Source organism: Thamnophis sirtalis, unplaced genomic scaffold (assembly GCF_051295495.1).
Source record: "Thamnophis sirtalis isolate CommonGarterSnake01/CBP01778 unplaced genomic scaffold, rThaSir2_p1.2 scaffold_4, whole genome shotgun sequence".
Taxonomy (NCBI): Eukaryota; Metazoa; Chordata; class Lepidosauria; order Squamata; family Natricidae; genus Thamnophis; species Thamnophis sirtalis.
Window position 1 is genome coordinate 56,511,304 of NW_028261384.1, and position 24,312 is coordinate 56,535,615.

The following is a 24,312-nucleotide window of genomic DNA, read 5'->3' on the forward strand; positions in this document are numbered from 1 at the left end:
ATGCCTGAGTCTATAGGCAACACTTGGGAAAAGGTTGGAATGGGATAAATACCGAAATTAAAAATCATTAACATTACCCCCACAAAACTCCAGGGAAATTCCCAAACTTTGGTGGACCAATGAATTTATTAAGCCAATTCTCAATCATAGAAAGATATATTAGTATATTAGTGTACAAGAACTTTGGTTTTTGCGCGCACCCACACACACAATCTACTAGATTTTCAGTAAAGTGCTTATGGTTTGCAGTTAAAGGGTTAAAAAAAAAGTTGCCGGAAGAGTCACGGGAGTTATTTTGCCTCTGTGAATCATGGGAATCGTAGGAAAATATGGAGATGCTGGCTATATCATGGCTGCCTTGAATTTGAGGTAATGTGCGTTTGTCTTTCGTTGGAATAATTCCACCCCCTTTCCTCCATCCACCACCTCGCGCAAGCGCCCCGATAAAGGTGATTTCTTCTCCAGAAAGTGCTGGTGGAAGCTGATCTATTTACTTTGTTTTTAGGTGTCAATTCCTTGTTGTGGCAACTTTAATATTTCCACTTGTTGCTTCCCCCCCCCCCCCCCCTGGATGCGCTACGGTGTCCTGGCTGTGATGATTGTTGAAAGTGGCGAAACTTAGCAGGACTAAAATGGCAGGAAAAGAGTCCCATTTTACTTTTTAGCAAAACTTAGTTCACACAGACCTTCGTTTCTTTTTCGCCTTGTTCCAAGCAAGACGTCCTGGTCATTTTAGTCCGTCGCTTTGCAGTTATCGTTCTGTCTAAAGTGTTTCTGATTTCGGAAAGAAGCATCGGAGGTTAGGCTCTGGATAACAAGGCCGACCACCCACCACAAACATCAAATAAATACTTTGAGTTTGAGCGCAACATCAACTTTGCACAAAACAAAGATCCAAGAGGAATGAAGGAGCAGGCAGGGCCTTTGCATTTCTAGGAAAGCAACTAATTAATGCGAGCAAGATTCTTCTCTCATTTCCCTCCGGTTAAGCCAAATGATTGGTTGCAGCTCTTTTGGTTGAGACAATATTTGCTGGAATGTATCTGGTGTTTAGCTGTGTGATAAAACACATTGGGGCACATCTGGGCTGTTGAATAAATACTGGGCTGGGTTAATTGTGAGTAAAATGTGATCAAATGGCCCTAAGACAGCAGAAATGTATGTGGAAAGAAAATTTGCTGCTTAAAGAAAAGTCAGGATTCCCTTGGCTGCTTTGTTTTCTCACCTAAATAACTTGTGCTGACAAGAGCACAACAACAAATGTGCATATCTCCCTTACATGGTGTGGGTGAAGTTGGGCAAAGAGAGACAGGTATATTTAGCCACCTGTGAAGTTGCTTAACAGGTTGCTGACCTGGACATGTTCCATTCCTGTGACTTGCCAGTTGGGCTATTTCTGAACACAGATCTAGTGCCCCTTTAAAAGAATGAAAAACCTGCAGGCTTCCCACACAATGAATTTGCCCTAGTCTTTTCACAAATTTTTGTATTTTTTTTCAAATTTTATTCAACTCTACAATATATTTTTGAAAGTGAACCAACAAATTTGAATACAACCAGTTATGCTTAATTTATTTTTTATTCTTTCTGTAATGATCCTCATCACAGGATTGGCTTTTGTCCCTGGAGCAAAACTGACCACAACTGAAGGTCCATAACACTTCTTAGCTCAGATGTCATCTTTTACAACAGTTTGAGTTACTTAAGAATTGACTTTGTTGGGCTGCATTTGTTATTTCAGTATACATCTCCATAGTGTGCAGACAATTTTATTATTCCTTTCTATTTTGAATATAGAATATATTATAAACCATTTATTTGCCAGGTCCAAGTCACCTAAATCTGCCAGTTTCAAGTCACCGAAATCTGAACAACAAACCCAGTTCATTCCACAATTAGAATTAACAATGACAATGAATTAGAATTGACAACGAAGATACTCAAACACTGAGTATTTTCTGCCTTTATGATCCACTGTCAACCCTAAAGAAGCTAGCAGTCAAGAAATATGCCATATACTGACATTTCAAGGGTGGCAATGAAAGCATTGAAAGTGATACTTAGATGCCTTATTTATGGTGTGTCTTTATGCCTAACATGTCCCCCAAAAGCAATGTATGACATTAATTTTGGTGATGGTTTTTTTTTTGCTTCTTCCCCCCAAAAGATGCTAAATGGATACATGTCTACTTGTAGTTTTAGACCCATTTCAAACTTTAAAAGAAAATTAAAAAGACCTCTTATGTCACCATATTTTGAAATACGTTTTTATAACTCTTCAGAAGCCTAAAGAGTTAAACATTTTAAAAATGCAGACTCCTAAGATGAAAACCTTGATGATTTTTGTTAATCTTGAGAAATTTATAATTTGAGGGAGGAAAAAAACATTAAACATGACTTTAAAAAATTAAAATGTTAGCAATTGTAACTCTAAATATTGTTTTTTTCTAGACTTAAAGATGCTGAAGAGATGACTACTTACCACTAACCTAACTGAATGAATAGTTAGCTATGTGAGAAATTGAAACAGTCTCCACATTTTAGTTTCAGCAATGGCAAGAAGTAATGATGAAACTCAGCTACAGAGGATTATCCGAGATTTGCAGGGTAAATGTCACTTATTTCTTTCTTTATGTATCTATTTATTTATTCCAGTGCGAATGTCACATCCTTTTATAGGAAAACAGGAATAGTCCCACGATTTAAAAAAATAAGACAACATAGGCTCCTGAATGTCTGTTACAAGTACCCAATGGAATCTTCTTTAAATTCTACACTTGTGAAGTACTTAAATGCTCACTAGGCACCTCAGAAATTAATTTTATAGTCAAGTAGGAAGAACATTTGCACAACTTGTGTTCAGTTCTAAGTAGTCTTTGCAAGTTGGTCATAATATGTAGTTGGTTTTATTTAGTTGTTTTGAGAATTACAGTGGAAACTATTTGATTATTGGAATATTCCAGTCTTATTTTAGACCTTAATTAATGTTTAAATTATAGTTTTACATTTTGCCTGATCAAAGATCCTTGAAAATGTACCACTATGATTCCAAGAGTGACAGACAGATCTATTTTATTAGCATTGGCTGGAGATTTGGATTGCAGTCATTTTAGCAGATTTTTCTCTCTCTGTGTTACACAATCACACATACAAGTTCCCCACATTTTGTGCATAGATTGTATGGTAGTCTAAAGCCTTGTTGTTTTCTTCTGTTATTCCTCAACTTGTAGCAAACAGTGTATTTTCTGTAAAAATTATATTCCCAAATAAAAGGAGGTAAAATATCCAGTTATACAATTTTCATAATTTATGCTACTTCTCTAAAGTATGTTATATATGGTAAAGGCATCATACCCACAACGACTGATAATTCTATGTGTGTGTGTGTGTGTCTTTGTCTCTACCAACCTACATACGAATCAACCAACCAACCAACATTCACACACATATACATACGTTCTTTGTAACATGGCAAAAGAAATAATACCCATTTATTGTTATGGATTAATTTGTAGCTTCTGTGCCAGTACTGTTTTGCTATGAAATTGTCACAAACATATAATCTTAGCCTTTAAGATTCTTAGTGCTATGCATTAGTTGTACCAGCCTGAGTCTATAAGTGAGAAAGAGAAAAAGAACAATAAATGATACTGTATAAATTATTTTTAATTGCCCTTTTATGGTTCTCTTATTTTACTACTGTTTAGAATTTCTTTCATTTTCTTTCTTTTTATTAATGTAAGCTTCCTGAAGTAACTGTATGGTGAGATAGGCATAAAATATTTATTTTAATAAATAAATAAAGTAGGCATGATAATATATTAATTTGTATTTTGATTAATTTATAATAGCATAACATTTGTGCTTTTTTCAGTGTAGTATTTTATTTTATACTAGCTTATGACTGCCAATTGATCAAGTTTTCTCTGAGGAAAAAAGACAATTGTACAATCATTCCTTGTTTTAATTAACTACACATGATTGCATTGTTTCTTTCTAAAAGATGCTGTGACAGAACTGAACAAAGAATTTTTAGAAGCAGGAGAACCAATCACAGATGACTGTGTCATCTTGCATAAGTTTTCATATAAGCTTGAGTACCTCTTGCAGGTAAGGATTCAGAGGAAACTAATATATTATAAATATCAAGTATGGTGAATTTTAAATACCATTTATAGAAAAGCAGAATAAAAAACTGAATAAAAATAAATACAATTTGTTTTGTATTAAAACAAAAAAAATCTCAGAAATTGAACTGTAAACAGGAAATGGAAGTTAAGAATAAAAATAACTGCAGGGTCTATTCTCATGGCTATCATTGACTTTTGTAACACAATTACCATATTTTTCGGAGTATAAGAAGCAACTAGATTTGAGGAGGAAAACAAGGAAAAAAGTATTCTGAACCAAATGGAGTAGTAATATATTAATAAAATACGAGTATAGCAGAATAATTTTTACAACCATATATACTTTTTACAACTCTTCATCTCTGGCACTTGAAGTGCACAAGTCTTAAAACTATAACCCTAATCCTTTAAAAAAAACCAAAAAAAACCCCTTTATTTTTAATAGCATTTTGCACCTGGGGAAAGTTGCAACAAGGGATGCCACCCACCCACCACCTCCACTGATGTTTGAAGTCTTTCTGTTGCGCTGGCAATCACTCTTTCAACCTCCCACCCATGGGGAAAGCATGGTAATCCTCCTGCCTAGCAGCCGCTTGCTTCCCCCCCCCCCCCCAAAAAAAAAATAGTGTGGAGGCTGAGGAAAGTGAGAGGGGAGAGGGGAGCTGCAGGGGAAGGAGTCTTTGGTGGCCGCAGCAGCAGAAGCAGTGGCAGCTGGAGCACAACCCTGGGCTGCCAGCTCCAGCTCTCCCTTCCCTGAGCATGTCCTGTTGCTGCTGGCATCAGTGGGGATCTTGCCATCGCTGCTACTCTCCAGTTTTGCCAGCAACAGGAGCAGCAGCGATGGCAAGAGCCCCGCCTCCCAGCTGCAACCAGCACAGGACATGCTCGGAGAAGGGAGAGCTGGAGCTGGCTGCTCGGGGTTGTGCTCCAGCTGCCACCACTTTTGCTGCCGCTGCAGCCACCAGAGACTCCTTCCCCGCCATCACCAGCATGGGATAGGGTATGAACACGGGAAAGGAGGAAAGGGTGTCTGGCTCCACAAAGTGGGCAGGAGAGATGAGGAGCAGCAGCTGCTGCAAATTTGGAGGTAGAGTTGCGGGGGGGGGGGAGCGGAAGAGACTGGTTCATGCTGGGGATTGTACTGGCCAAGCTAGCGTCAGCCTTTGGGGTGAAGGGATAAGTCTCCCGGAGACGCTCCAGCCTTCCCTGCCTGCCTCCCCTCTTTCACACCCAGGCTCCCTGGTTGCAAAGAAAGAAACGTGCAGGAGCTGAACCCTCTTTCCACCCGCTGTCCCCCCCCAAAAATTGGGACTGATTCGGGCTGTGTGTGTGTTTTGTCTCTGCCTGTGGTGAGCGGATAGAAAGGGGATTCAGCTCCTGCACATTCTCGTGCAGTGCCCTCCTCCTTCGCAGACTCGCCTTCTCTCCTGGCCAGATCCATTTCAGGTGGCAGATCTGGCCAGAAAAAAAGAAGGTGAATCGGAGAAGGAGGAGGGTGCGTGGCTCTTTCCTCCATGATCACTTCAGGCGGCAGCTCCTGAGGGGGCCGAGTCTTCCCCGCTCAAAATGTCTTCACCCTGAGGGCATCACTGACAGCTGCTTCCCATGGCTGAAGAGGTCTGTGTTCTCCTCACTGCTGCTGCTTGGCCTCTTCAATGAGCAGAGGCAGGAGGAGGAGGAGGCCACGACGCAGGTTTCCTTCGCTGCCTGCATGCTCCAGGCAACCAGTAGCAGAGCCGACAAGCCAGCAATCAGCCATCTGCCTCTGATCTTCCTGCCCTGTGCCCATGCCCAGTTCCTGGGCCCTTGTCAGACCGACGCGCGCACCAGGAGGGCAGAGCTACATTTGGAGTCCAAGACGCATCCAGATTTTCTTCCTCTTTTTTGGGGGAAAAAGGTACATTTTATACTCTGAAAAATATGGTAATTGTTCATTCTAAAGTTCAACAGAATGAGGCTGATGGCTATCTGAGTGGTTTATTTACAGATCACAAATTGCATTATTAGATCACACATCTCATTTCAAATGATTAATAAGCACAAGTTCTTCTATCAAAAAATAGCTTGTATTAATTCATTTAATTCTGACAAATTAGAATCGATGTTTTGTACACCACTGCTTTAAAGGTACCTTTTTCTATTTTTCTGTTTCAAAGTTTGATCAGAAGGAAAAATCCACTTTACTAGGCAATCCGAAGAACTACTGGGATTATTTTTGTGACTGTCTGGGTAAGGTTAAAGGTGCAAATGATGGGATTCGCTTCGTCAAATATATTTCAGAAGTAAGTAAAGTACATTGCTCTGTCATTACAACTATATAATTTACTTGTCTTGGAGGCCAATCCAATAATGCATGTGAGGATCACTTTCTGTTTGTCAACAAGTAGACCAACACTAGTTCTTTCAATGCTCCTTTTTCTTCTGCCATATAAGCCAACTTGACAGCTGCTCAACAAGTTTTGGTATTGAAACAATGAATACACTGCACTAATCAGTCTTGTCTGGTGAAAAAATGGGAGCGATCAACACTATTACTAACTTTAGTTAACACCAGCATATCCTTATGATCCATATTCAGTATGAACGTATGTCCTTGTGAATATGGGCCCAAATATGGATGAAAACAACACAAAAACTTCATACATTTTAAAAAACACCCAGTACACTGTTACCTTTTCCTCCTTGAAGGTTTTTTATTGAATCGCCACTAATCCTGTTATTATACATTCTGAATACATGTGCCATATATACATTGGTTTTGTCTGATCCATAATGAGCTTCTCAACTCAAGGATCTGGATCAGGTTTACTTCCTTTTTCAAAAACCAATCAACAAAAAGGGACTTTTTTCTTGGATTTGGCCTAGCATGTGTTCAGTGAATAGAGAAGGAATTGAATTGAATTTCATTATTTGTATGCTGCCCTTCTCCGGGAGGGACTCAGGGCGGCGAACAACTCAAAAGGGGAAAAAAGGGAACATAGAACAGAATACAAGTAATTAAAATAGCCAAGAATCACACAACCATACAAGTCGAGAGGGGAGGGGAACTCATCAACCCCAGGCCTGCCGGCAAAGCCAGGTTTTGATGGCTTTTCGGAAGGCCTGGAGAGAGGTGAGGGTCCGAATCCCTGCGGGGAGTTCGTTCCAGAGGGCCGGAGCTGCCACAGAGAAGGCCCTCCCCCGGGTAGTAGCCAGGTGGCATTGGCTGGTAGACGGAACCCGGAGGAGGCCAACCCTGTGTGATCTAATGGGTCTTTGGGAGGTAATTGGCAGCAGGCGGTCTCTCAAGTACCCAGATCCAATACCATGAAGCGCTTTATAAGTTACGAGTAGCACTTTGAAGCGTATCCGGAGACTAATTGGTAACCAGTGCAGCTCGCGGAGGATAGGTGTAACGTGGGTGCACCGAGGTGCACCCACAATCGCTCGCGCGGCTGCGTTCTGGACAAGTTGAAGTCTCCGAATACTCTTCAAGGGCTGCCCCATGTAGAGCGCATTGCAGTAGTCCAGTCTTGAGGTCACGAGGGCATGAGTGACTGTTGCAAGCACCTCCTGGTTCAGGTAGGGACGCAACTGGTGTACCAGGCGAACCTGGGCAAATGCCCCCCTGGTCACAGCCAACAAATGGTGTTCAAAAGTCAGCTGTGGGTCCAGGAGGACTCCCAAGTTGCAAGCCCTGTCTAAGGGGCGTAAATTTTCACCCCCCAGCCTGAGTGATGGAATATTGACCAAATTCTTGGTAGGGAAACACAACAGCCACTCAGTCTTGTCTGGATTGAGCACAAGCTTGTTAACCCCCATCCAGACCCTGACAGCCTCCAGGCACTGGCACATCATGTCAACCTCTTCACTGAGTTGGCACGGGGCGGACAGATACAACTGTGTATCGTCCGCGTACTGGTGATATTTTATCCCGTGCCGTCGAATGATCTCACCCAGTGGCTTCATGTAGATATTAAACGGGAGGGGGGATAGGCCCGAACCCTGAGGAACCCCATATTTCAGGGGCCTAGGGGTCAACCTCTCCCCCCCAACCAACACCGACTGCGACCTGTCCACAGAAAGTTAGTCATATACAAGAATTGAACATGTCCATTTTAGAAGTTAATCCATTCATTCCAAAAAAAAAACTCATGCTACTGGAAATAGCCTTTTTGTTGCCTAATTTAGGTAACTGAACTTGTGGAGGAGTTGTGAAGATCTTAGGAATGGGTCTAGGAAGGGCTGATTATATTCTGTATACATTACCAAATCAAGGGAACTATTTTAGTTACATTTGAGTCTATACCAGTGATGGGTTTCAAATTTTTTTAGAACCTATTCTGTAGGTGTGGCCTGTTTTGTGGGAGTGGCTAGGCGGTCATGTGACCAGGTGGGCATGGCCAACTTTGAAAATGTGGTAAAACTCACATAACGATGCTCTTGCTTAGCAGCCAAAGTTTTGGCCTCAATTATGGTCATAAGCTCTTTCTTTCTTTCATCTCTCTCTCCCACTTTCTTTTCTTTTTTCTTTTTTCTTTTTTTCTTCCTTCCTTTCTCTTTCTCTTTCTCTTTCTGTCTGTCTCTATCTCTATGTGTGTGTGTCTGTCTGTCTCCCTCTGTGTAGCTCTTTGTCTCTTCCTCCCTCTCTCTCTGTCTCTCTATGTCATTCTCTGTGTCTGTCTGTCTCTCTGTATCTCTCTGTCTCGCTCTCCTCCCTCCCCCATCTGTCACTCTGTGTGTGTCTGTCTGTCTCTCACTCACTCTGTGTGTGTGTGTGTCTGTCTGTCTGTCTCTCTCCCTCCCTCTCTCTCTCTGTCACTTTGTGTAGGTGTTTGTGTGTGTGTGTGTGTGTGTGTGTGTGTGTGTGTCTGCCTGTCTGTCTCACTCACTCACTCTGTGTGTTTGTCTCTCTCTGTCTCTGTCTGTTTATCTGTCTGTCTCTCCCTCCCAACCTGCGGATGGGCTCCAGACCAGCGGAGCCTCGTCCTTCTTTTTAACCAGGCGATCTTTTCTAAGACATAAAAAAGAACCTTAATTGCAGGCTCAACAAAAGAAGCTAGAAAGAGATACTGAAGCCAGGAAGCTGAAACCTGGGACTGGAGAAAAACCTTTTCTGTCCCCTTACCAGCCCATCCGGGAAGAGGAGTAATGCAAGAGGGATCTCTCCCCCCGCGGATGGGCTTTGGTCCAGCAGAGCTTCGTCCTTCTTTTTAACCAGGCAGTTATCCTCTTTTTAGCCAGGCGATCTTTTTAACCAGGCGATCTTTAACTAGGCGATCTTCAGCTGCTGCACAAGCCCATGGGCACGCACTGCCCTTTTCTCTCTGATAGCCAACTGGTTAAAAAGAAGGAGGCGGCTCCGCTGGTCCGGAACCCATTCAGGAAGGCAAGGAATGCGAGGGGGATCCCTCTCCCTGCGGATGGGGCTTTCCACGACTCTCCTGACTCCCTTCCCTGCTTCTCCTTCTCCTCTCCCCCTCCCTCCCCCAATCTTTGGAGAAGGATGTATTTTCAAGAAAAGGTAGAAAAGAGCAACCCCCAGGCAGGAAGGGAAAATCAAGCAAAGTTTAGCACCCTCCAGCTTCGATCCAGCAAGGGCCCCTTCCCCAAATTTGAAACATGTGACGGAGTTCCCATGATGCATGAAAATAAGCGGACTCAGCTGGTTCCCCACGGATCTCCTCCTGGGGTGGGATGAGGTGGGATGGGGGGGGGGTGTCAGAGAAGTTGCGTCCGAGGAAAATTTGTAAAGAGAAGCAAAAAGTCTCGGCTTTTGAGAGAGAGGCACTTTCGTGGGTGCTTTCTGTGGGTGAAAGAGCAGGCCAAGAACACTGCCCCACGGAGCGTTTTGTCTCCAGCTGCCCACTTGAAAGGCTCCGGCTTCCCAGGCTTTGGGGATTGCTTGAAAGGGGCGAAGCCCTTCCCCTTCAGAGCAGAGACCCTGAAGCTGCCAAGGGGGGGGCAGGTGAGTCCTTGCAGCTGCTTAGAGGCTGGCTGGGAGTTTGCTTGGGCAGCCCCGTGGGCTGGGGGGCGGACAAGCTGAGGCCAGCCAGCCAGCCGGGGTCTGTAAGGGGGTTGGCAGTGCTTCTTTCCCACTTTGCCCAGAAAAGCTTCCCCCCACCCTCAACAACGCTTGTTTCTGCCCCTATCTCTCTGTGTGTGCGCGTGAGCGAGCCTACAAAGAGAAATCTGCTCTACATGGGGCAGCCCTTGAAGAGCATTCGGCGACTCCAGCTTGTCCAGAATGCAGCCGCGTGAGCGATTGTGGGTGCACCTCGGTTCACCCACGTAACACCTATCCTCCGCGAGCTGCACTGGCTGCCTATTGGTCTCCGGATATGCTTCAAGGCGCTAGTCGTCACTTATAAAGCCCTTCATGGTATTGGACCTGGGTACTTGAGAGACCGCCTGCTGCCAATTACCTCCACTAGACCAATTAGATCCCACAGATTAGGCCTCCTCCGAATTCCATCCGCCGGCCAGTGTCGACTGGCGACTACCCGGAGGAGAACCTTCTCTGTGGCTGCTCTGACCCTCTGGAACGAACTCCCCATGGAGATTTGAACCCTCACCACCCTCCAGGCCTTCCGCAAAGCCCTTAAAACCTGGCTGTTCCAACAGGCCTGGGGCTAAAGAACTGTTGCCCCCGTCTCGAATGGTATGACTGTTGTGTGTTTTAAATCATGCATTGTTTTGTGTCGTTTTTAATTTTGTCTGTATCCCCCCTTCCCTGGTTTGAGTTGTGAGCCGCCCTGAGTCCCCTTCAGGGGAAAAGGGCGGCATATAAATAAAATAAACATTCAACATTCAACATTCAAATCTGTAGATCTCTTGCCCTGGCCGTATCCCCTTTGTAACCCTCCAATGCAGAGCTGCAGGCTGTTGACACAGCTTTACCTGCCCTACATTGCTTCCCTATAAAATCCCAGCACGGTAAAACTATCACTAACTTAATCCCTGCCTCCCTCTCCTTCTCTCCCCCACCCCCACCCACTTTATGGGGACAGGAGGAAGAGCAGGGATGGAGCTGTCTTGCCAGTCCTGCTCGCCCTTCTCTTCCCACTGCCCCCTTCCCCCTTTCCTCCTACCCCTTTCCCCTGCCCCCCCCCCCACTCCAGCAATGAGGCAGCTAGAATTCCAGTCAACGAGAAGGATTTAGGCTGCTCCTACTTATCGGATAGTCCAGGGGCTGCACATAGTTGACATACTTAAAGTGAGAGAGAGAGGGAGGGAGGGAGGGCGATTTTTAACCAGGCGATCTTCGGCTGCTGCACAAGCCCAAGGGTCCTTTTCTCTGTGATAGCCGCCTGGTTAAAAAGAAGGAGGAGCCTCCTCTGGTCCGGAGCCCATCCGGGAAGAGGAGAAACGCGAGGGGGATCCCTCCCCCCACGGATGGGCTCCGGACCAGCGGAGGCTCCTCCTTCTTTTTAACCAGGCGGTTATCTTCTTTTTAACTATGTGATCTTTAACCAGGCGATCTTCGGCAGCTGCACAAGCCCACGGGCATGCGTTGTCCTCTTCTCTCTGATAGCCGCCTGGTTAAAAAGAAGGAGGAGGCTCGGTTGGTCCAGAGCCCATCCGCAGGGGGAGGGATCCCCCTGGCGTTCTGTCGGCTCCGGACCAATGGAGAAAAAGCAACGGGGGCTTTCAGGCTGGAAACCCAAGCTCCATTAGCCCCAAAACCCTCTTCTGGAACGTCTGTTGCAGTTGTGAGGTGTCGAGGAGAGTGCGGAGAAGAGCGCAAAGGTTCTTGGCACTTCAAGAAGCTGCAAAAGCAGCTAGAAGAGGCACGTGGCTTGGTTTAGCCTCCCTGGATGTTGCAGCAGCAGCCCCAAGCACCCCGATCTCTGTGTTTTTTGCATTTGGGCATACTGCAAGGGGGAGTGAGTGAAGATCTTTTCTGGCTGGCTCAAAGGACTTCCCCTGACTTGCTTTGCTGAGCACGAGGCAATGAGCCTGCACCTCCACCACCAGCAATCCAGAAAAGGTCCAGAAGCAACGGGGGCTGTCAGGCTGGAAACCCAAGCCCCATTAGCCCCAAAAGCCGCTGCGCCAGCAAAGAGCTTACTTACCTCCTCGGCAGGCAGCAATATAGAGCCAAGGCCTTTCTATAGGGATCTTAGAGGTGTGGTGCAGATAGGGGGGAGCTAGCAGACGAGCAGCAACCAGATGGGTGGGTCCCTGGGGTGAGCGAGCAAGGGGGCGTTCCACCACTGGAACCGGTTCTAAGCGGCATGCTAGATTTGTGGAACCTATTCTAGCGAACCAGTTAGAACTGGCAGGAACCCACCCCTGGTCTATACATTCTTTTTAAAGAAAATTTTTAAAAAATGAAAAATATGTAGAACCGTTATAACTATGCTGCAGTAGGATCCTCATGTTGGAGTTAACATCTTTCTAATTTGAATGAATTACCTCACTATATCAGAAAAAACTCTAGGAACTCATCAATAACTAATGGATATTTTTTGCCCTCCTTTCCCTGCTTCCTGTAACTAGGTTTCCACAAAATCTTAACTTCTGAAGCTGGAAGACTGATTCAATTGTGATAACTGATTTCTGTCAATAAACCAATCTTCCATGAATTTATCTGCTCACCTTTTAAAGCCATTTTAGCTATCAGCCATAAGTTGTCAATGAATTCTATTAATTAATAATATACAGACATGTTTTCTTTCATTTGCCTTTATTCCACTTCTGATCAACAATTCATCTGTCCAATTTCTCTCTTTCCTGGAATTTATTCAATTTAGCCATAGGATGGCTGCTTTAAGGACAGATTTAGTCTGATATAAATATATCACTTGATCTAGACCTGTGTGTGGCATCAAATCTGAATACTATTTTTGACTGTTAGTGTCCTCTAATTGCAGGAATAATATGATTTAATAGTTATAAAGTCAAAGGAATCTAGAATGGGAAAGGAATGGTGTCCTTTGTTAGTGTAATCATCTTATAACCACAGCTTCCTTAGCAGAAAACCTGTGGTTAAAGTTTTCCGTATCAAATATAAAACACCTATAGAAACAGATACAAAGAAAACAATAGGACGTTCTTAGTAAGTCATCATCATTACAGTTAACCCCAAACTGAGCTAAATATTGTACCCTCTTTGAAATGGCTTTTGAAATATAGACTGTAGTTTTATTAGTGGTGTACAGATTTGTTTCCTTCAAACATAAAACAGTTTCTCCCGGGTGCCCCAATATTTTTTAAAAAATAAGGATCTAATTAAGCATAACCTTCTGCAGGGTATAGTTTGGAGTCAACAAAAATGTCTTTAATGGCTGCTGCTCATAAATGCACAGTTTTTCTTCAAGTGGAACTCCACAAAGCCTCCCAGTAGACTATGGAGTCTACTTGTTTGAAACAAGTTTTAGAAAAAGCTCTTGTGAAATGTTGAGGCATGTTCGATATTTCTGTAACTGAGAAGTTGGTTTGTGTTGTGTCAGTTACTTCAAAGACTGAACATATTTAAGTGCTACAATATCATCCTTGGCAGTCACATTAACAACCCTTTGTTTCAAAGCTTCTTGACCTTTAGATCCGATTGGACTGGGAATTGGATAGAGGATATTGTGAAATGATATTTGAATATTGGGAGCCCCAAATTTGAGGTTGCTTCTTGTGCAGCTACTCTTCAAAACATAACTTGGGTAATCTGTTTGGGTCCATAGATAGCCTCTTCAACCAGTAGTTATTTAACTGCTACAAGGCTTTGGGTAGCAAGTATAGTCTGTCCTTACAGCTGGAGCTAATGTAGTTTTGTCCACCCCAGGATACATTTTTTTTAAAGTGGAAATGTACCCTGTTTCCCCCAAAATAAGGCCTCCCCGGATAATAAGTCTAATTGGGCTTTTGAGCACCTGTGTTAAAATAAACCCTCCCTTGAAAATAAGCCCTTCCCCAAAATATTGCAACACAGCAGCAGCCATGAGATGACCATGCTCGCTGCCTCCTACACCTCAAAAATAATGACCTCCCCAAAAATAATGCCAAGCGCTTATTTCGAGGGTAAAAAGAAAATAAGACCCTGTCTTATTTTTGGGAAAACACGGTATATGTCCAATAAGGGGGCCTTCAGTGATGTGGAGGCAGGAGAGGCAGAGCCTCACCACTGTCATCATGAAAAGAAAAGAAAAATTAAAAGGAAAAAAGCTGAGATAGTTGCTGCCAGAGTCACAGTGGATGACTCTGCTTAGTGCTTAACTGTTTAAAAAAGCCTCTAAAAAAGTGCCCTCTACAGGAGGAGGCGGGAGAACCACGTGCCTCATTTAGTCTGACTTTATGATCACTCAAGCAGAGTTAAGCAAGGGTTAAAAGCCGAAAAATTCCTTATGTAGATGAGGCATGTGATTCTCTTGCCTCCTCCTGTAGAGGGCGTGTTTTTTAGATGCTTTTCTAAACAGTTATGCAGAGTCATCCATTGGGGACTCTGGCAGCAGCTAACCCAGCTCTTTCCTTTTTCCTTTTATATTTTTACATTTTCATGATGGCAGCCAAGAGCAGAGTTGAAATCCTCTGTGATTGTGAAACAGCTGGAAAAGGTCGGAGGAAGGGGGAGGAATTCAAAATTAATGTAATTTGAGTTTGAGTTTTATTTAGCTTGTATGCCGCCCTATTCCCGGAAGACTCAGGGCGGCTAACAATAAGAAGGGAAGGGGGGGGGTGTACAAAAATAAAAACAACAATTAAAATTCAGCAACAGTCATAACATAGGATGGGGCTGGATAATTCAACAGCCCCAGGCCTGCCGGAACAGCCAGGTCTTAGTTGCTTTGCGGAAGGCCAGAAGGGTAGTAAGGGTCTGGATCTCAACGGGGAGATCGTTCCATAGGGCCGGAGCAGCTACAGAGAAGGTCCTCCCCCGGGGGGTCGCCAGCCGACATTGGCCAGCAGATGGAATCCGGAGGAGGCCTAGTCTGTGGGATCTAATAGGTCATTGGGAGGTGACTGGCAGGAGGCAGTCTCTCAGGTAACCAGGTCCAATACCATGTAGGGCTTTAAAAGTAACGACTAGCACCTTGAAGGGTGTCCGGAGACCAATGGGAAGCCAGTGCAGCTCCCATTGGAGGATAGGTGTAATGTGGGTGTACCTAGGTGCACCCACAATCGCTCGTGCGGCTGCATTCTGGACTAGCTGAAGTCTTCGAACACTCTTCAAGGGCAGCCCCATGTAGAGCGTGTTACAATGGGAAGCCAGTGCAGCTCCCATTGGAGGATAGGTGTAATGTGGGTGTACCTAGGTGCACCCACAATCGCTCGCGCGGCTGCATTCTGGACTAGCTGAAGTCTTCGAACACTCTTCAAGGGCAGCCCCATGTAGAGCGTGTTACAGTAATCCAGTCTTGACGAGGGCGTGAGTGACTATCCAAAGGGCCTCCCGGTCCAGATAGGGTTGCAATTGGTGCACCAGGCAAACCTGGGCAAAGGCCCCCCTGATCACAGCCGACAGATGATGTTCTAGAGTTAGCTGCGGATCCAGGAGGACTCCGAAATTGTGAGCCCTCTCTGAGGGGCGTATAATTTCACCCCCCGGGCTGAGAGATGGAATAGCTGGACCATCCTTGGGAGGGAGCATCAATAGCCACCCGGTCTTGTCGGGATTGAGCGCAAGCTTGTTCGTTCCCATCCAGACCCTGACAGCCTCCAAATTGTAAGTAATTTGTGTGTGTGTGTGTGTGTGTGCGCGCGCGCACGCATTTGTTTCTTCACTCAGAGGGAAGGAGATAGGAGAGGCAGGGAGGGCAGCCTGCCAGCTTTCTTTCTCTGTGTTGGGGCAGTGTTTGTTTCTTCACTCAGAGGGAAGGGGGTAGGAAAGGCAGGGAGGGCAGCCCGCCAGCTTTCTTTCTCTGTCGGAGCAGCCCAACAGCAGAGGCGGGTCTTTTATCTGCCTCTGCTGGCGGGCTGGCCCTTTCTTTTGCCGCAAAAGAAAGAAAGCGACTTTTGGCCGTCCCGCTGCTATGTCCGACATAGAGGTGTCCCGTGTCTGCACCTATCCAAAGTCCGGCCCTTCTCTCCAGCTCCTCTGCAGAGCAGTGGCCGGTTGGCGGCTCTGCCGGCGGAGCATCCCGCCGCGCTTGGCTTTTGTTTCGCACCCGGAGGGAGGATGGCCTGCCTGATAGGCACCCTCTTGGGCTCTCAACCCGTGGCTCGGTTCCAGTGCTGCTGCGGGCTCTTCCCGTGAGGCGAGAAGGACCACCGAGCTCAGGTGGTGGGGAACGGCAGCCAGCCCCCGACTCCGCGGGACTACCGCAACGGGCAGCGCCCTGGCTTCGGTCTGCTGGCCGACTGCGCCACCTGCAATAGCAGCCCCGGGGACGGCTGGAAGGTACCGCATTCAACGGGGGCAGGATGCGAGATGAGCTGGAGCTCAATTTGCAGCCCCGAACTCAGACTGCCTCCTTCTTCTGTCCTAGATGTATACTGTGTAACCTTCTCGCCCGGTGGGACTTGGGGGGAAAACCAGGTCAGTGATCGGAAGGCGACCGAGCAGGAAGCGTTGGCAGCCCATAAAAAGCGAGCCACGTGGGACGCCTTTATGTCGGACATAGCAGCAGGGCGCCAAAAGCCGCTTTCAAGCTATTCTTCTGTCCTGGTGGACTAGTAGATGAAATGAAATCCATTTATCAATTATGTGGTCAAAGTAGAAATTAACAGCCACAGTTGGTAATCACTATTTCTTTTTTTTTTTTTAATTAAGTTTTTATTTTACACACATAAACACATCAACAAGAACAAACATATAACTTAAGACAATATAGGAACAAGAAGTTCTATCATATATCATATAACAGTTCCGTATCGGTTTCTTTGGAGTTAGTGTTTTCCCTTTCTATACCTTTCTATCTTACATTCATGGTCTCTTTATTTGTTATCCATTTTTATGTATAATTCTATATTTATTTATAGTTAGCTATTTATAACCAAATATTGTTTATCTATAATGTGCTATATATTCTTACTATCATTTATTCTCTTACATACAATTCTAGGTAAACATTCACATGGTTATTCTTTTTCTTTGCCAATCTTATACTATTGTTATTCCATTTAAGAGATTATAAAGTACAGTTTGGATTGTATTGTTTACCATCCCAAACGTCTATTATGACACCATCTTCTTTTCTCTTTCTTTTCTTTTCTCTCTCCCTCCTTCTCTATTTCCTTCCTACCTCCTCTCTTTCCCCTTCCTTCTTCCCCTTCCTCTCTCCTACTTTTACTCTCTCTCTTCCCCTTCCTATCCTCTCTCCTTCTCTTTTTCTCCCTTCCTCCCTCCTCTGCTTCTCTTTCTCTCCCTTCCACCTACCTTTCCTTATCTCTTTCTTCTTCCCTTACCTCTCCTCCACTCTTCCTCTTCCTTTCTTTCTCTCTCTCCCTTCCATCCTCCTCTCCTTTCCCTTCCTTCTTCCCTCCTTTCACTACTTCCTTCCTCCTCTCCTCTCCTTCCTTCTTCCCTCCCTTTCTTTTTCTATTGTTATAAGTGTCTCTTTCAAATCTCAATTTATATTTTCTTGGGGATGGTATTTCCACAAACCCAAATGATTTCATATCATTTCCTTTTTTCTCTTTCGTTCTGTAGTCTATATATCATTGATTTCACCATTCTTAACCTTCTTATTTTATTAAACATCTGGGCTCTTTTTTTGTGTGTGTGTATTCAGTCCATTCAAATTTATCGAGATAATTGTTTCTTAATCCATCTTTAACTGGGGTTGTTTTGTTTTTTTTACTTCTGGTTTGTATCTGACTTTTCCCTCTCGCACGTTCCTTCTCTGCTCTCTCTCTTTCATGCCTCTGTTCTTCTCTCCTGTTTCTTTCATTATGTTCTGATGTTTCTTTCTCTTGACCTCCACTTTCTAATTCCTCCTTGCGGAATTCTTCATAGAATTTGTTTGCCTCTTCTACATTTTCTATCTTATATCTTTTTCCTTGCCAAAATACTAGAACCCCTTCTGGTACCAACCATCTGTACATTATTCTATTTTTATTTAACTGGTTTGTTAAGAATTGGTACTGCCTGCGTTGTTCCTGAATTCTTCGTGGTATCTGTTTGAGCGTGATCAACTCTTTTCCCTGTAGAGTAATTGTCTCTTCTCTGGTTTTTTTGTACACTTCATCTCTCGTTATTTTTTTAGCAAATCTTACATGCACTTCCCTCGGGAGTCCATGTCTTCTGGCATAATTAGTATGCAACATATACGCCTCATCAATGTCTCCTCTCACTTTAAGAGATTCAGTGAGAATTTTAATTACTTTTCCTTTCACGTCCTCCTCCTTCTCTTCCGGTATGTTTTGGAATCTTAGGTAGAGTGCAGCTCTTTCATTTTCCAGTCGAATTAATGATAGTTCTAAATCTTTATTAAGTTTTTCATATTCCAATTCCATTTTTTCCATCCTCTGGTCTGATTGTTCTATTTTTTCTTCCATACACTGGATTTTCTGTTCATTAATTGTTAAGGCCTTCTGTATCTTTTCAATTTTGTCATCTACCATCTTAATAGTTCCTTTCAATTCTCCCATTTCATTTTTCATTTCTTCATGATTCCTCCTTGTTTCTTCATGGATAGTAGTTGTCACTTCTTGGCTTTTCGCCAGTGTCTCTTGTATCATCTGGAGGATTGATTGCATACTCTGCAGCATTGGAACTGGCCTCGTTGTTTCTGCCATCTTTTCACCTTTTTCCAACCCCAACGCGCTCTCAATTGATCTTTGATTTGATTTAAGGAGGGGGGTGTTGCAGAGATCACATTGGGTGTAGTTTTTTTCACTAATTTTACTAAAGTTGCCATTTTTTATCCCCCTGTTTATCCTTGTCCACAATTGCATATAAGGTTTACTTTTACTTCTACCTTGTCAGTAATATCTATGATATAAATAAATGTATATTTCAATATTCAACAATAATTAACTGTCCTTAATATTACATTTCAATCCCTAAACATTCCTATGTAGTATTCTATCCTATTTGATTATTTGGTTTTTGGTCTTCACTTAATATTTATCATAGATTTATAAATTACACTATTATCTTATACCAATAAATGTCTCTCAATTTTATCAATTATGCAAGCATTCAATCCTAATAATTAGTGTCTCTGTGTATCACATCGAAGATTTCCTTACATCAGATTTTAAAGTTTGGATTTACAATCCACTAGGTGTCACCCTTTCCTCAGTCTCACTGTTATTATTTATGCAGCAAAATTCTCTTTCCCCTACAGTTCACTATCCGTCGTCTCTGACACTGTTCCGAGCTCCGAGGCAAATAAGTGTCAAATACTTATAAATTCAACCAGCAGCAGAAGGGATAGTGAGCAGAAAAAGAAAGATAGGGAGCTTGGTGTACCAACCCGACTATTAAACAATCTCTTCTTTGAGCTTTCCAAATCTTTTTGGCAAATATTATCTTCCACTTCACTCCTGTTTATCCATGTCGCAATTTCCTTCTCACTGTGGCTAAATCCTTTAAACTCTTTCTGGCTGTCCCTTTTGTCCCAGCGTCTCTGCGTCTCTGCTCCAGTTCCTTTTGGCAAAATTGAGCTGCAAAAATAGCTTCTCTTCCGGCTCTTTCTTCTTTCAGCTCACCCTCTCTGCCAGTTTCGCGTTACCTTTCTCTTTGGGTTGTCAGCAATAGTAACAAGTATCCGATTTCACTGCCACTCTGTCTTCACTCCCTTCTTATGCGGCCGCCATTCGCTTCAGTCCTAACCAAAAGGCAGGATATCTCCTTGTCCGTTTAGGGGGTTTCTCCTATCCACGGGGGGATTTGCCTTATCACCCCAGCATCTACAGAGTATCCCCTTTAATCTGTTGACCCCTTCAGGATTAACAGTGCTCAAAAAAGAGCCCAAACAAAGGAGTTAGAGTTAGAGGCTAGGAGAGCTTCCTTCCCTCCACTCTAAGCACGGTGACGTCACCACGGGAAGTCCCCCCGGTAATCACTATCTCTTATATAACCTAGAAGTTTCAGAGAAGGGACTCATTACTATTAAAGACACATATGTACGTTAAAATACTATTTTACATTCTTTCAATGGTAAGTAAAAGGGTACACAAAACTTTGGTCTTTGTCTGCTAGAATTTGCAAGTTACACTTACCAGGTTGTACAACTAATACAAGCAGTATTCCTTTTCTGGTCCCTAAAGGATCATAAAGATAATAGGGAGTGAAATTTTTTGGGGATATTCAGATTACTAATATATGAAAATCCCAAGTTCATGAAAAATATATTGGAAGTTTTTACAATTAGCTCTATCATAATTTGCTCTCAATTCACCCACATGCCAGAGAAATAATACTTAGACGTTTGTGGAGGTATATACACATTTAACATCACAATCACAAAGCCCTTATATTGGAATTTAACAGCTAAGCAAAAAGAAGAAGAACTAATGGTAATTTCTGTGCCATCCAAGTTCTTCCTTGATCAATATGGCCAAACTCCCTATTAACCAGACTTTTTCTTTTATTTTTCCATGCCAGGGTGACTCAATACTTAAAGCCAGGTATCAAAATCTGTCCATCTCTAGCTGTTAACTAGGTCTCTTGTACTGCAATCAGATCAAAATTGGATAGAAATTCAGGTAGATCACATAGTTTATATTTACATCCTGCTATATTCCTTGCTAACAGGAATCATTGTGTCAGGGTTCCGACCAATGCCCTAATAAAATCAGGAACCTCAAATCACTTTGCAAGAAAAATCCAGTTGTTTATTAGGAGCGCCATGTCGGCACGACTTAAACGAAACCAGCTGTCAGCACTTCTTCATTGGATAATCAGGAAAGAAAATCACAAGACTCCATTGATAGAAATCAAGTGTACTTTTACTAATTATAAATGAACAGAAGCGTAGCAAAGCGAAGTCTGATTATTTAGGCACGAAAGCGAATAATATATTGTATAATTCATTCCCCTCCCCTTGGCATCCCAATTACAGTCCAGTCATAATTCTCCCAAGTGTCAGGTGTGAGATAACTTCGAAAGGCATCACCAGGATGGAATGCTGGTGCCGTTGGCCTTGACGGGAAACCTCCTCTGCATGCACGGTAAGGTGGACAGTTCAAACTCCAGAATCTTCCTCCAGCACAACAGTTAGTCCCCTCCCAAATACCATGCCCCCCTCCCCGTTTCAATGGCAGCCAAAGCAACAGCAAAGCAGAGGCTGACACCAGCTCTGACTTCACCCAGTTCATGCCTTGCTCTGACCCTGTTGCCCCCCCCCCAAGGTGTGTCACCAGTCACATTCCCCAATGAGGCAATTTCGCACGTTGTAGAAGTTACTCTCTCCAGCTGTTGCAGGTCTCCCTGGAGATGGCCTTGACTTTGGCCGGCTAGAATGTATTTTGTTATCTCATCAGTAATCAAATCAATTTAAATACACTAGGGAATTGTCCACATCTCTTCAAGTCACTTTTATATGTTCAATAATATTCAGGGGTACTTTAACTAAAGTTCTTATTTAATATTCAAATCTCCAGTGGTCTTAGAGTAAATACATATAGTCCTGTAAGTATTTTCAGTCTTTCAGTGGGTTAATCCTAGGCTTGCATACTTCCCCTCTCATAAACAGATGGTGCTCTCTGCTTCAACCTCTCTGCAATGTTATTGGCAAGTCCGATTTTAATTATTGTAAATTATAAATCCAACAAGTAAGCAGTATCAATAAAAAAGATTTAAGGTCCAAAATTCCAGCATTTTAAAATGTCTTCTCGATACCACATCTTATAGAATAGAATAGAATAGAATAGAATAGTTGGAAGGGATCTTGGAGATTTTCTAGTCCAACCCCCTGCCTAGGCAGGAAACCCTATACCATTTCAGGCAGATGGCTATCCACATCTTCTTAAAGACTTCCAGTGTTGGGGCATTCACAACTTCTGGAGGCAAGCCGTTTCACTGATTAATTGTTCTAACTGTCAGGAAATTTCTCCTCAGTTCTAAGTTGCTTCTCTCCTTAATTAGTTTCCACCCATTGCTTCTTGTTCTGCCCTCAGGTGCTTTGGAGAATATTTTGACTCCCTCTTCTTTGTGGCAACCCCTGAGATATTGGAACACTGCTATCATGTCTCCCCTAGTCCTTCTTTTCATTAAACTAGACATACCCACTTCCTGCAACTGTTCCTCATATGTTTTAGCCTCCAGTCCCCTAATCATCTTTGTTGCTCTTCTCTGCACTCTTTATAGAGTCTCCACATTTTTTTTACACCGTGGCAACCAAAACTGAATGCAGTATTCCAAGTGTGGAATTACCAAGGCATTATAAAGTGGTATTAATACTTCACGTGATCTTAATTTTATCCCTCTATTTATGCAGCCTCGCCTGTTGGCTTTTTTGGCAGCTGCTACACACTGCTGGCTCATATTTAAATGGTTGTCCACTAGGATTCCAAGATCCTTCTCACAGTTACTACTATTGAGCAAGGTACCACCTATACTGTACCTGTGCATTTCAGGTTTCTTTTGCCTAAATGTAGAACCTTACTCTTTTCACCATTGAATTTCATTTTATTAGATAGTGCCCAATGTTTACATGACTTTATTAATTTTACTTTTTTTACATTCCCTTCCCCCCCCCCTCCCACCCAGTTTTCTTTCTTTCTTTCTATTCCCCCTTCCTTCTTTTTCTTTCCATTCCTCCACCCTTTTCTTTCTTTCTTTCCATTCCCCCTACCTTCTTTTTCTTTCCATTCCTCCCTCCCCTTTCTTCTTTCTTTCCATTCATCCTTCCCTTTTCTTCTTTCTTTCTTTCCATTCCTCCCTCCCTTTTCTTTCTTTCTTTCTTTCCATTCCTCCCTCCCTTTTCTTTCTTTCTTTCTTTCCATTCCTCCCTCCCTTTTCTTTTTTTTCTTTCTTTCTTTTCATTCCTTCCTCCCTTTTCTTCTTTCTTTCTTTCCATTCCCCCTAACTTTTCTTCTTTTTCTTTCTTTCTTTCTTTCTTTCTTTCTTTCTTTCTTTCTTTCTTTCTTTCTTTCTTTCTTTCTTTCTTTCTTAAAAACAGATTAAGAAGTTGCCCTTTAAATGGGATTTTAAACGGAAACTTAAGATACATTGAACTGTGCTTCCATCCCAAGTGGAATTCCTTGGGGTGGAAAGAATGGGTGGGCGGGGCCTATCCTCCCCTCCAGCGTCTCCTGCCAGCCCTTCCTGGGGCCAAAAAGCCTCCGAGCTCAGTTTAGCTCACAGGACAGGACCGGCGGCGGGGGCGGCAAAGGCAGTGTCCAGGCCCAAGTCAGTTTGAATCCTGGCATGCGCCTGCCTGGGCAAGAGCCCATCCCACCAGCTTAAGCAGGTGGCCCGACTACCCCACCGGTCTCCTGCTCTCCGGGCATCTTCAAGCCCCTGTGTAGGTGGCTAGGCTGAAGCAGCACCGCCGACTGTGCTCGCTTCGGACATCCGTCGGAGCCGAGCCTGATCTGCCACCCAAAAGAACCCGTCTCTCTCCCCCTTCTGCGCCTTGGTCTTTCCCTGACATGGAGACTGGATGGGGCGGCGTCTGGGTTGCGCCCGGAGCTGGGAGGAGGCTGCTTCGCCACCCGGTGCTCTTCATGTACCTGCCGCTTCAGGACGCACTCCTGAGCATGGGCGATGCCGGTAGAGGTGGATGGTCTTAGGCGACCTCTGTGAAAGGATCGTTCGACTCCCAAAGGGGTTGTGATCCACAGGTTGAAAACCACTGTTCTAGGGGTGGAGAAGGGGGGCTGCGTTCTCGTCTGCCTCTCAATTCTTGATTTTTGATTGCATTCCCCATCTCTTTTCCCCTCATTGCGAAGGGTGACTTGGTTGAATTCCTCCTTCAATTGCTCCAAGGATTGAGATTCCAAGTAGGGATTTGGAGATTCTGGTCTCTTCCTACTCCTTCATCCACTCCACTCTTTCTAGCTCGCTTATGGGTTGCCCCAAAACGATGGGAGCTAGGGTATGGGAATTTGGCCTTGATTGCTTTAGGGACTTTTTTCCACCAATATTCACCCCTTTCTGCTTCGGTCACTGAATCGTCTCGGTTTCCATGGTCAGAGATGGCTGCACTGCCTCCTGGGTTGCCAGGAGCAGGCTTTTTTCAGAGATTCCACCCTCTGCCATGGCGACCTGAGTTTCTTTCCACAGCTCAGGTATCGGAGAGCAAGTGGAGAGTCCGAGCTCAGGAATCCTGGTCGTTTTGGGTTAGTTTTGGAGACCTGGTTGGTTGTCAGGGTT

At 43.9% G+C, this 24,312-nt stretch overlaps 1 protein-coding gene across 2 annotated transcripts in view; it reads left to right on the forward strand.

The window, feature by feature from the left end:
- The first annotated feature begins 320 nt into the window (after positions 1-320).
- Positions 321-24,312, forward strand: part of FYCO1 (FYVE and coiled-coil domain autophagy adaptor 1) — a 133,498-nt gene continuing 109,506 nt past the window's right edge. For both annotated transcript variants that reach the window (XM_014058175.2, XM_087712964.1), the window contains exons 1-4: positions 321-369; positions 2,452-2,607; positions 4,004-4,110; positions 6,287-6,412. In XM_014058175.2, coding sequence (XP_013913650.2) covers positions 2,553-2,607; positions 4,004-4,110; positions 6,287-6,412 — 288 coding nt within the window. In that variant the 5' untranslated portion in view covers positions 321-369; positions 2,452-2,552. The remainder of the gene's footprint in view (positions 370-2,451; positions 2,608-4,003; positions 4,111-6,286; positions 6,413-24,312) is intronic.